The 13420-nt window shown below is 54.5% G+C and overlaps 1 protein-coding gene across 3 annotated transcripts in view; it reads right to left on the bottom strand.

Moving 5' to 3' along the window:
* Positions 1-8577, bottom strand: part of LOC129523817 (uncharacterized) — a 163637-nt gene extending 155060 nt beyond the window's left edge. The window contains exons 1-3 of one of the 3 annotated variants that reach the window (XR_010134806.1): positions 8448-8577; positions 4966-5098; positions 2348-3709 (exon numbers count right to left, since the gene is read on the bottom strand). Coding sequence is in view for 2 of the 3 variants with exons in the window: in XM_055347589.2 (XP_055203564.1) it covers positions 4726-5214 (489 nt within the window). In the remaining variant the exon portion in view is untranslated. Of the gene's footprint in view, positions 1-2347; positions 3710-4684; positions 5407-8447 lie in introns of those variants that run through there. The other 2 variants (XM_063708885.1, XM_055347589.2) reach the window with 2 other exon arrangements.
* Positions 8578-13420: the final 4843 nt, after the last annotated feature.

Raw genomic sequence — 13420 nt, 5'->3', positions numbered from 1 at the left:
CTGCCCAGAAGGTCCACCCTGTCTACACTACCTGCTTCTCCAGCAGATCCACCCTGTCTACACTAGCTGCCTGTCCAGCATGTCCACCCTATCTACGCTACCTGTGTGTCCAGCAGATCCACCCTGTCTATACTACCTGCCAGGCCAATAGATCTACGCTATCTACACTACCTACCTGGCCAGCAGCTCCACCCTGTCTACACTACTTGCTTGTCCAGCAGGTCCAACCTGCCTACACTACCTGCCTGCCCAGCATATCCACCCTGTCTACACTACCTGCCTGGCCAGTAGATCCACGCTATCTACACTCCCTGCCTGTCCAGCACATCCACCCTGTCTATACCAACTTCCTTTCCAGCAGATCCACCCTGTCTATACTACCTGCCTATCCAGCAAGTCCACCCTGTCTACACTACCTGCTTGCCAAGCAGATCCACGCTGTCTACACTACCTGCCTGGACGGTAGATCCACGGTATCTACACTGCCTGCCTGGAAAGCAGATCCACCCTGTCTACACTACCTGCCAGGACGGTAGATCCACGGTATCTACACTGCCTGCCTGGAAAGCAGATCCACCCTGTCTACACTACCACCCTGCCCAGCAGATCCACCCTGTCTACACTACCTGCCTGTCCAGCAGATCCGCCCTGTCTACACTACCTGCCTGTCCAGCAGATCCACGCAATCTACACTACCTGCCTCGCCAGCAGATCCACCCTGTCTACACTACCTGCTTGTCCAGCAGGTCCACCCTGTCTGTACTACCTGCCTGTCCAGCATATCCACCCTGTCTACAGTACCTGCCTTCCCAGCAGATCCACCCTGTCTACACTACCTGCCTGGCCAGCAGATCCACCCTGTCTACACTACCTGCCTTGCCAGTAGATCCACGCTATCTACACTACCTCCCTGGCCAGCAGATCCACCCTGTCTATACTACCTGCCTGGGCAGCAGATCCACCCTGTCTGTACTACCTGCCTGGCCCGCAGATCCACCCTGTCTACACTACCTGCCTGCCCCGAAGATCCGCCCTGTCTACACTACCTGCTTCTGCAGCAGATCCACCCTGTCTACACTAGCTGCCTGTCCAGCATGTCCACCCTATCTACGCTACCTGCCTGTCCAGCAGATCCACCCTGTCTCTAATACCTGCCTGTCCAGCAGATCCACGCTATCTACACTACCTGCCTGTCCAGCAGATCCATCCTGTCTACACTACCTGCCTGCCCAGCAGATCCACCCTGTCTACAATACTGGCCTGGCCAGTAGATCCACGGTATCTACACTACCTGCCTGGCTGGCAGATCCACCCTGTCTACACTGCCTGCTTGTCCAGCAGGTCCACCCTGTCTACACTACCTGCCTGCCCAGCAGATCCACCCTGTCTACAGTACTTGCCTCCCCAGCAGATCCAGCCTGTCTACACTACCTGCCTGGCCAGTAGATCCACGCTATCTACACTACCTGCCTCCCCAGCACATCCACCCTGTCTACAGTACCTGCCTCCCCAGCAGATCCAGCCTGTCTACACTACCTGCCTGGCCAGTAGATCCACGCTATCTACACTACCTGCCTCCCCAGCACATCCACCCTGTCTACAGTACCTGCCTCCCCACCAGATTCACCCTGTCTACACTACCTTCCTGGCCAGCAGATCCACCCTGTCTCTAATACCTGCCTGTCCAGCAACATTACTCCTTAAAAAAAGCAAACACACAAAATCAGTGTCTATTTACAACAGCCAAATATTATGACTACGATTTGAAATAAATTTGTAGACCCATGTAAATACATTTTAAATCTTAATGAGGATATAAAAATGACATGAATAAAGCCCGAAAATCATATTATTTGAATGGAGGACATAGTGACATAAAACCTCAGTGACTGTAGACTCAGGGCAACCTAGACTTAAAATCCCATGTCGTCTTTTACATGTAAAAAATGAGAATTAGTCTAAAAGTCAATTTTGTCTAAATTTTGATTTTTGGTGAGTATACAGTCAAAATAGTTGTGAGAAGAAAAAAAGTTGTCAAATTTCATGTGACCTATGTTATTTGGAAAGTTAAAATAAGTTATATAAATATTTATAACAATATTAAACAATTTCATAAGTGGACTGAATAAAACATAATATTTTATCATATACCATAGCTCCTGCCTTCCTGAGGAAAACATAAAATCAAAGGGCGTGAAGGAAGGATTTTGGTTTCACTGCAGAAACATAATAAGACACCGAAGTGTGTGTTTGTGTGTGCGTACATATAATTAAACTACAGAATATAAAATAGTATCTAATATACATCAAAAATGAGTTTCATAGAAAAATTCATTTTACATATATGTCTATAAAATAATAAAATTTATTCAGCCTCACAATTACTTTGTGAACTGGAAATAACAATGAGTTGTCATTTTATCCAAATCTAAAAAAAAACATACATACAGTATCAAGTTCTGGTTAAAGTAGTAGATGAACTTTACGTGGTACATAAGAGTATCTATACAGTTTGTGGGCTGCATCTTGCTAGAATATATTACATTATAAAATGCACCATTTATTTACTCTGCGATCAAACCCCCAACTTGCCCCAAGTGGACGAACCCTCAGACATTTGCAGAGGAGTCAGTGTGCTAGTAAGCAGCATTCTTTACAAATCTATGAACATCAAGGTCTCCTTGGAACAGATGCTCTGTGAACAATTTATAAAACTCCCTCCTGTTAGACACTTAGGTTGATTCCATTTTTAAATCAATTACTGAATAAAACACACTCCATCGTGTGGATGAAATGCTACCTTAATTTGTCAAAGCTATCATTTTCTAAACTTTTCTTTTTAATTCAAATCATTAATATTTTGTGACCAGATCAATACTGATTCATTGTTTTAAGCTTCAAATGCATTATACAGTTGGGCAGAACACATTTCCTCTCATCAGTCTTCTTTTCCAGGATTTGTCAGCTATTCCTGACATTAATTCACTACTAATATGCACAGTTTCTCTAATCATGGTCAACAAAGATCTGACAGTGCATTGTCCCTAAACGATCCATACTTGCCTCACTGACACCATGTGGCCCACTTCCCATCTATAATCTATGTCTGAGTGTGAAGCCCTTCCCATATGATCCCCCGAATGGAACTTCACAAGTTCGAATTCACTGGGTCACAGTGTGATAGTGTGAAGATGGGAGGACGTTAAGGGAAGGCTATGGGTGAGTTGGGAAATGTGTTAGGCAGGGTCAGAGATTACCACATCCTAAAAACAACACTTAAGGAGGGAGATGACAAAACAATCAATGAATAACATGACTTTTTCCAGTGAAAGTGCCATATCTAATCCTTTTCCATTTTTGTTCTCTGAGCTTCTTTCTTAGGGAAGATCCTTCTTGAGAAGCCCCTGCTGAGTATTAGGAAAATGCATTTCAGGACCTCTCATCAACACACCCTCTTTCTTTACCACAACCACATATATGGGGGCATAACTCAACATGTGTAAAAGACAATCTTCTGCTTTTCACTGAACCTCCAGGAATTCAGGACAATAAACGTCTACATGGAGACCAACAGGTGAGTTTTTCTGCCCCTTCTTTCATAACACCGTTCTTCCCTAGTGAAGTCCACACACATACTTACATGGCAGCTGTGGGTATATCAACTGGTCTGACGCCTTTTAGTCACGGAGCCTGAAGTCTCTTCTAGTACCTGCTGAGCACAGGGTCATGGGTGAGAATGGGCAAGTCTTTTTCTTTCTCTGGTTCCTGAACTTCCCAGGCTCTCTCACTTCTGGATCCTGAATACCCAAATCCCAAGCTTCCTTCCCAGAACCAACACCTCCTCCTCATTAGAAAGATGCCTTTGTTCTGTGCTTACTTTATAAAGTCTTGCTCTTTCCCTATCCACTGCCTTGTGTCAGTATGTGTGTGTCTTGGGGCCGGTGGAAAGGTGAACAGAAGCCAGTAGAGAGTAACCAGCACCAGCTTCACAGGAGTGACATGACCTTGATACGATAGCGGCAGTTTTCCCTTAACATCCCTGCCCCCTAAAGATTTCAGATCACATGTCACACTCTTAAGTAACAGCGATTTGTCTTTCACGGTTTCAATCATATTGATTAAAAGCATTTGTCTTCTCCAGAACATCCCATTAAGTCATCAAAAAATATAAACCTTAAAAAGATGTAATTATTGGAACTGAAAAACATAAAAGGTGAGCTTTGGAAATATCCTTGAGCAATTTATTCATTATGAACACATGTAATCTGTTGGAACAAAGTTCTAGGACAATCCAGGTCATCCTTCAATATTTGCAGAAAACAGCACAAAGAAAACCTGATACTTATACTTAGTTGGAAACTTTATGCCACAGCCATTAAATACAGAGATCATATAAAGGAATAGAGGAAGCTGTTGAATACTAAACTAACTCAAATCATCAATATCCTTACGAAGTGCACACTGAATTAATGTAAAAAGTATTTAGTAAACAAAAAGTATTTTCAATATACAATTAAGACTGAAAAGTATTGAGGCCTCATAAGCTGAACCTGACACAACAAATTTAAAAGGGAAACTAATCTGGAAATCAGAAAACCATCTAAGGAATTTGGGAATTAGGCTTCTGTTGCCCTCTCTGCTACTGACGGTCAAGGCCTCCTCATTGCATTTTGTCCTCCATATCTCTGCTGATTCCCATTTTGTCTGTTTCCATTTACCCCACTACTACTTGCTCAGGTCACTCTCCTTCACTGTCAGTGTTTGTTCAAATTCCTCAGACCCATCCACTTCCCATCTAAACTTCCCTCCCCTTTTCTCGCTCGTTGGCTCTACCTCCCTCCTCTCCGTTTTCTCCTCACTCTCCTGCCCCACCTCGACATCCACAGCGAGGCAATGAAGACGCCCCCGCCAAGGAAGAGCCCACTTCTCAGTGGGACACCGGGAAGGTAAACACCCAACACTCACCGCTAGTGGGAGGCGACTGTGCAGAAGCACGAGGGTTGTTACAGGATCGGGCAGGTCCCCTACCCCAGTCTCGGGCTCAGGGTCCTGTCTGAGGCGGTCACCCCGAAGCGTGGGGTTTGCGGAGACGTAGGGCCTGGCGGAGGGAAGGATGGGGAAGCATCTCAGGGAGGACTGGCGTCTGCCGAATCCCAGGGCTGCCCTGAGGGGCCAAGAGGGGCGAGGGTGGGGATGATAGAAGACAAGCCACATGCCGAATGGGGACCTGACGCGGCGCGCGACAGGATGGGCGGACGGTGAAGAGAACTAGGGTGGAAGGGCCAGACAGGGGCGACCTCAGTGACGGAACCGGACACAGATGCAGATCTGGCAGCTGAGCGACAGGCTCCAGAGCATTTCCGGGCGTCGCGGGACTCCCCGCCGACAGGAGGGCGGTTGCCGAGCCTGTGACATCCGCGGAGACCAGCAGGCCCCAGGTGTGGAGGATGCCGCAGGAAGGGGACTGCGTGGCTGGGTTTGGCCACAAAAAGCGGAGGGCACTCACCCGAGCGGACCTTGGCTCCGGAGAACCCATTTCCCGGTCAACAAAACACGTGGCGCGAGGAGCGCGACCCGTACGTGCAGGGAGGGGAGGCAGAGAAAAAGGCGGGGCCGGGTCGCGGCGGGGTCCCGGGCCGGGGAGCCGGGCTGGGGCCGGGGCCGGGGAGCCGGGCCGGGGCCGGGGCCGGGGCCGGGGGGCGGGGAGCTTACTGACCTCCCGCGCTCGCTGCGCGCGTTTCTGGCCGGGGGGCCGGGCCGGGGCTGGGGCCGGGAGGCCGGGGCCGGGCCGGGGAGCTTACTGACCTCCCGCGCCCGCTGCGCGCATTTCTGGCCGGGGGGCCGGGGGGCCGGGGCCGGGGGCGGGGAGCTTACTGACCTCCTGCGCCCGCTGCACGCGTTTCTGGCCGGGGGGCCGGGCCGGGGCCGGGGCCGGGGCCGGGGCCGGGGCGGGGAGCTTACTGACCTCCCGCGCCCGCTGCGCGCGTTTCTGGCCGGGGGGCCGGGCCGGGGCCGGGGCCGGGAGGCCGGGGCCGGGCCGGGGAGCTTACTGACCTCCTGCGCCCGCTGCGCGCGTTTCTGGCCGGGGGGCCGGGCCGGGGCCGGGGCCGGGGCCGGGGGGTGGGGAGCTTACTGACCTCCCGGGCCCGCTGCACGCGTTTCTGGCCGGGGGGCCGGGCCGGGGCTGGGGCCGGGAGGCCGGGGAGCTTACTGACCTCCTGCGCCCGCTGCGCGCGTTTCTGGCCGGGGGGCCGGGCCCGGGGGGCCGGGGCCGGGGAGCTTACTGACCTCCCGCGCCCGCTGCGCGCGTTTCTGGCCGGGGGGCCGGGCCGGGGCCGGGGCCGGGGCCGGGGCCGGGGCGGGGAGCTTACTGACCTCCCGCGCCCGCTGCGCGCGTTTCTGGCCGGGGGGCCGGGCCGGGGCCGGGGCCGGGAGGCCGGGGCCGGGCCGGGGAGCTTACTGACCTCCTGCGCCCGCTGCGCGCGTTTCTGGCCGGGGGGCCGGGCCGGGGCCGGGGCCGGGGCCGGGGCCGGGGGGTGGGGAGCTTACTGACCTCCCGGGCCCGCTGCACGCGTTTCTGGCCGGGGGGCCGGGCCGGGGCTGGGGCCGGGAGGCCGGGGAGCTTACTGACCTCCTGCGCCCGCTGCGCGCGTTTCTGGCCGGGGGGCCGGGCCCGGGGGGCCGGGGCCGGGGAGCTTACTGACCTCCCGCGCCCGCTGCGCGCGTTTCTGGCCGGGGGGCCGGGCCGGGGCCGGGGCCGGGGCCGGGGCCGGGGGGCGGGGAGCTTACTGACCTCCTGGGCCCGCTGCACGCGTTTCTGGCCGGGGGGCCGGGCCGGGGCTGGGGCCGGGAGGCCGGGGCCGGGCCGGGGAGCTTACTGACCTCCTGCGCCCGCTGCGCGCGTTTCTGGCCGGGGGACCGGGCCGGGGGGCCGGGGCCGGGGGCGGGGAGCTTACTGACCTCCTGCGCCCGCTGCGCGCGTTTCTGGCCGGGGGGCCGGGCCGGGGCCGGGGCCGGGGGGCCGGGGGGCCGGGGCCGGGGCGGGGAGCTTACTGACCTCCCGCGCCCGCTGCGCGCATTTCTGGCCGGGGGGCCGGGCCGGGGCCGGGGCCGGGGCCGGGGCCGGGGGGCGGGGAGCTTACTGACCTCCCGGGCCCGCTGCACGCGTTTCTGGCCGGGGGGCCGGGCCGGGGCTGGGGCCGGGAGGCCGGGGCCGGGCCGGGGAGCTTACTGACCTCCCGCGCCGGCTGCGCGCGTTTCTGGCCGGGGGGCCGGGCCGGGGGGCCGGGGCCGGGGGCGGGGAGCTTACTGACCTCCTGCGCCCGCTGCGCGCGTTTCTGGCCGGGGGGCCGGGCCGGGGCCGGGGCCGGGGGGCCAGGGCCGGGCCGGGGAGCTTACTGACCTCCCGCGCCTGCTGCGCGCGTTTCTGGCCGGGGGGCCGGGCAGGGGCCGGGGCCGGGAGGCCGGGGCCGGGCCGGGGAGCTTACTGACCTCCTGCGCCCGCTGCACGCGTTTCTGGCCGGGGGGCCGGGCCCGGGGGGCCGGGGCCGGGGAGCTTACTGACCTCCTGCACCCGCTGCGCGCGTTTCTGGCCGGGGGGCCGGGCCGGGGCCGGGGCCGGGGGGCCGGGGGGCCGGGGCCGGGGCGGGGAGCTTACTGACCTCCCGCGCCCGCTGCGCGCGTTTCTGGCCGGGGGGCCGGGCCGGGGGGCCGGGGCCGGGGGCGGGGAGCTTACTGACCTCCCGCACCCGCTGCGCGCGTTTCTGGCCGGGGGGCCGGGGGGCCGGGGCCGGGGCCGGGGGGCCGGGGCCGGGGGCGGGGAGCTTACTGACCTCCTGCGCCCGCTGCGCGCGTTTCTGGCCGGGGAGCTTACTGACCTCCTGCGCCCGCTGCGCGCGTTTCTGGCCGGGGGGCCGGGCCGGGGGGCCGGGGCCGGGGGCGGGGAGCTTACTGACCTCCCGCGCCCGCTGCGCGCGTTTCTGGCCGGGGGGCCGGGCCGGGGCCGGGGCCGGGGGGCCGGGGCCGGGGCCGGGGCCGGGGGGCCGGGGCCGGGGGCGGGGAGCTTACTGACCTCCTGCGCCCGCTGCGCGCGTTTCTGGCCGGGGGGCCGGGCCGGGGGGCCGGGGCCGGGGGCGGGGAGCTTACTGACCTCCCGCGCCCGCTGCGCGCGTTTCTGGCCGGGGGGCCGGGCCGGGGCCGGGGCCGGGGGGCCGGGGCCGGGGCCGGGGGGCCGGGGCCGGGGGCGGGGAGCTTACTGACCTCCTGCGCCCGCTGCGCGCGTTTCTGGCCGGGGGGCCGGGCCGGGGCCGGGGCCGGGGCCGGGGCCGGGGCCGGGGGGCCGGGGCCGGGGCCGGGGCGCGGAGCTTACTGACCTCCCGCGCCCGCTGCGCGCGTTTCTGGCCGGGGGGCCGGGCCGGGGCCGGGGCCGGGGCGGGGAGCTTACTGACCTCCCGCGCCTGCTGCGCGCGTTTCTGGCCCTGCCGGTGTCTCCGCCGGTTGAAAGCGCGTGTCTGCGTCGGGTTCCGTTGGAGTGCGTTCGGTGCGCCGCCGTGGGTCCGCGCTGCTTCCACCCAACTTCCTGTGAGGTAAGAGGCGCGTGAGGCTCCTGTGCCGGGGGCGGTGCTGCTCCCGAGTCGGCGCGCGGCGGGGACGCGAGTCGGTAGGTGCTGGCGGGAGCGAGAGTGGGGTGGGGACCCTCGCGAGCCCGCACTCCGCTTCTGGGTGGCAGCCTCTTCGGCCCCACACGGCGTGACGCGCGCTCGGGCTCCGCTTTCGCGTCGAGGCAGAGGCGTAGTAGGGGTCGGGCCCAGGGCTGGAGGGGCCGGGGCCGGGGCCGGGGCGGGGAGCTTACTGACCTCCCGCGCCCGCTGCGCGCGTTTCTGGCCCTGCCGGTGTCTCCGCCGGTTGAAAGCGCGTGTCTGCGTCGGGTTCCGTTGGAGTGCGTTCGGTGCGCCGCCGTGGGTCCGCGCTGCTTCCACCCAACTTCCTGTGAGGTAAGAGGCGCGTGAGGCTCCTGTGCGGGTGGCGGTGCTGCTTCCGAGTCGGCGCGCGGCGGGGACGCGAGTCGGTAGGTGCTGGCGGGAGCGAGAGTGGGGTGGGGACCCTCGCGAGCCCGCACTCCGCCTCTGGGTGGCAGCCTCTTCGGCCCCACACGGCGTGACGCGCGCTGGGCTCCGCGTTCGCGTCGAGGCAGAGGCGTAGTAGGGGTCGGGCCCAGGGCTGGAGGGGCCGGGACTGGGCGGGGTGCTGCCCTGGACACCGCGCTGGCAGCTGTTCCGCGCGGGTTCATGTCATTCCTATTTTCAACCTGTCCTGCTCCGCACCTGAGATGATTTATAAATTCGGTACCTTTGGGACAGGCGTGGATGACATCCCATAATTTACTTCGTTATTAATTTCTAAATGTAATACATACCACTCTCTAAAAGTATTTTTTAATTTGAAATATATTTGTATATATGTACATATATATTTATTTATTTCTGAATTTTGTCTCCAGTACATATAATGAGGCTTGTAAAGTGGATAGTGTTCAGGACATAGGTGGATTTTACTTTTAAGTAGTAAAGACTTAATTGGTGACTTACTGGGGCTATTTGATAAGGATTTTTTTTTTTAATGAACATTAAAAACAGTGAAATTGTATTTCCAGATTTCATTAGCTTCATTTATATCTTAATTGATGAAAACTGTAAGTTAATAACTCATTTTTATTTCCTTTGGAGATTCTTAAGTTTGTGCTACCAATGATTATTTCCAAAAAAGGCACACTTCTGGTTTTCCCAGAACTAATGCTAGCTTCTCAATCTTTTGAGTTTACTTGATATTAATGTTTGACCTCAAATCATGTCACATTTTTGAAGAAAACTTTCTCTTAGCCAGTGGAACATAAACCACCCTGTAGTTCATGTAGAGGAGGGGTTCAAATGCCTCTGATAGTGTCGTGTTAAAACTCATGGCCAAACCCAAGGTCACATAGCTTTCTTTCCATGTTTTCCTCTAGAATTTGTATAGTTTTGTCATTATAAAATGGGTCTTGTCCTAGACCCCAAGAACAGGTTTTTGGATTTCACATGGGAAAGACCTTTTGGCAAGTCACAGAGTATAGTGAAGTTAAGATAGTTTATTAGCGACTACTCAGCTACATAGCAGGGCGTCCTCAGAAAGCAGGAGGAATGCACCTGTTGTAAACGTATAAATTTTTTTTGAGACAGAGTTTCTCTCCTGTCACAATGGCATGATCTCGGCTCACTGCGACCTCTGCTTCCTGGGTTCAAGGATTCTCCTGCCTCAGCCTCCCAAGTAGCTGGGATTACAGGTGCGTGCCAATATACCTGGCTAATTTTTTGTATTTTTGGTAGAGACTGGGCTTCACCATGTTGGTCAGGCTGGTCTGGAACTCCTGGCCTCAAGTGATCTGCCTGCCTCAGCTTCCCAAAGTGCTGGGATAACAGGCATGAGCCACCCGGCGCCTGGGCTTAATGTTTGTTTATATAGGTTATTAAGAATCAGTTTGTGACAGGCTATTAGTATTGTTACTTCTCTTTGTTACTGTAGATTTTAACAACAATTTATGTGTGTACTATTACCTTTAAAGTAAAACTTATTTTTAAACTAAGAATGCTGAGTGGTGTGCTGTGTGGGTGTACTGTGCTGGTGTTCTATGCAGGTGTATTATGCATGTGTGCTGTGAAAGTGTATTGTGGGGGTATATTATGTAGGTGTGCCATGCAGGTGTATTGTACAGGTGTGCTGTATAGGGGTGGTATGCAGGTATATTGTGCAGGTGTGCTGTGTAGGTGTATTATATGGGCATGCAGTACAGGTGTGCAGCATCTGAGCTCCGTCTTCACCTTAATCCTGAACACTCTTTTCACCTCTCACCTGCACTGCAGTGCTGTTTCCTGGATCACACTTTTTTGTTTGTTTAATTCCTCCAGGAGAATGAGTGTATAGGAAATAAGGATTTCTCTTCACATTTTACTTGACTAACAGTTTCTCTGGTTATAGAATATATTTTGGATTTAAAGCTCTCTCTGAATTTTGAAAACACTGTTTCATTTTCCACTTGCCTCCTATGTTGTTCTAGAGAAGCTCAATCACAATCTCGTCCCCCATCCTCAAGCGATACACTTCTTTTTTCTTTATTATCTTGAAGCATTCAGGGTCTTTTCTTCATTTTTGGCTTTCTGAAATTGCAGGACAATATGATGTAGGTTCATTTTTATCTCTGTGCTAGCTCTTTTCATTTGGAAACCTGTGTTGCGTTCTGAATGCTATGGTCTGAAAGTGTACCTTCAAATTCATATGTTCACACTTAATGGCCAAGGTGATAGTATTGAGAGGTGGGGCCTGAAGGACGTGGTTAAGTCACAAGGGCAGAGCCTTCACAGTGGGATCAGTGCCCTTAAGGAAGGGCTGAGGGCCTGGGTTTGCCTTTTTACCTTTTCACCTCCTGCCGCGTGAGGGCCCAGCCACAAGGTACCATCTGGGAAGCAGAGTCCCAACCCTTGCGAGACACTGAGCCCGCTGGTGCTTTATCTTGGACTCCCAGCTTCCAGAACTGTGAGAGATAAATTTCTGTTTTTTATAAAGTACTCAGTCTCCTGTATTTTGTTGGAGCAGTACAAATGGAGTAAAACACTAAGACATTTTCTGGAATTCTTTGATTGATAATTTTTTCTTCTCAGTCTTTTATCTTGTCTCTTCCTTGAACACATTATTTCTGGTGTTGAACGTTCCAGACCACTTCTCCAATTTTCGTATACTTTTTTCTCCTATTTTTCACCTTTTAGATCTCTTTTTGTTGTTGATTTACTTTCTGTGAGGTTTACCAACTTTATCTAGTACAAGTTTTATGGAATTTAAAAATTGTTTCAGAGTTTAAGTTCCCAGATCCTCTTTTTTTAACTGTTTATTTTTCATGACTTCCAGTTCTTTAGTGGTGACGTATCTTTTCTCTCTGAAGACAGTATTTACAGTTACTGGAATTCCTTCCTGCTCTCCACCTGTCTTTGGTCTGTTTTCCTTTTCCCATTTTGATCTCTGTCCTTCATGGTTCATCCTCCTTTTGACTCCTGACCATCTGTTCACATGGGGCTGCTGTGGGGTGACTGGGCCGCGCAGTCTCCCTTGGCAGCTCTCAGCTCTCTGTATCCGTCAGCATTTTCTCTTGGTCTGGTCAGGTTTTCCCAGAGGGGACAGTCCATTCTCCAGCCTGGGACAGAGGTCAGGGACACATGTGCTCCCTCCCTGGGTTGGCTCTTTGTATGGTGAGTGGCAACCGGTTTTGGACCTCTCTCTTGCAGGCTGGGTCTGTGGGATGTAATTAGAAAGCAACTTTATTTCTATTCACTTACATTTATTCATTGGAGGAGGAGTTTCTCTTTCCTAGGGTACATGTGGACATGCCTATGACTTTTCTGCTTTGTCTTATGTTTAAAAATGTCCTTCAGTCATTGCAGGTCACAAGCAGGCTATCAGCTCGGTAATTAAAATAATTCGGTTCTTCATAGTGAATGTAATTCTAAATTAGATTTTAAGTTGTAACTCCCTGCTTCAGCAATGGTGATGGGGCCTAGAAACCAGAGCACCTGAGCTCCATCCTACAGGGGGCCATACCGGGATCTTTCCATTTTCAGAGGCTTCTCTCTGACAGTGAAGTGTGATGACAGACTTGGGGGCAGGGCAGTGGCTAGCTTCTGAAAGCCGCTGGCACTTTAGTGATAAATTAAGTGACGGGTAGTGAGGTGTTTGTCAAGGAAAGTGCCGTCCAAATGCTAAATACTGATTATTTCTGCAGCAGTGACTGCAATACCTCACTCAATCTCTGTCTTTCTTGAAGAAGTCATAAATAAACACGATGAATCTATGTAGAAGCGGTAAGTCAGAAAAATCTGTGTGTTTCATTACATAAACAGCGGTTTGTCATTAATTGACAGGCTTGGATTGGGAGTTGTTAATGAAACTGATGAGATGTTGGACAGATGAGCTCCCTCTTATTTCGAAGAGCTTATCTAGGGCTGAGTCATGGGACCTGATAGTGTCTTGTGGTGCTGTCTTCTTGTAGATATATCCGTGTTTTAGAGGATTTAGTTTTTTAAAATTTCTCTTAGAATGTGAATTTTACAAAAAAGGACTTCCCAAATGGATGATTATTTGAAAAATGAATTGTCAGACAAAACTGACACATCAGTTATGGAGAAAACCCTTCAAGAACTGGCTTTAAATGTGTTTTAGTGGGAGCCACAGTGTGGAGAGAAACAGAAGAGGGAGGAGAGGGCGCCCCTTGTTTCTTCTCTCCACAGCCAGGCCTTCGCCACCTTTCTCAGTGTCTTCAAGAATAAAATGCCTCCGTTGTTGGTTTTAGCTGCTTTTCTCCCTCGGGGTAGGTAAAGTGGTTCCAAAACGACAAGCATCC

This window comes from Gorilla gorilla, chromosome 6, assembly GCF_029281585.2.
Source record: "Gorilla gorilla gorilla isolate KB3781 chromosome 6, NHGRI_mGorGor1-v2.1_pri, whole genome shotgun sequence".
Lineage (NCBI taxonomy): Eukaryota > Metazoa > Chordata > Mammalia > Primates > Hominidae > Gorilla > Gorilla gorilla.
This window is presented reverse-complemented; position numbering and strand designations above follow the sequence as displayed.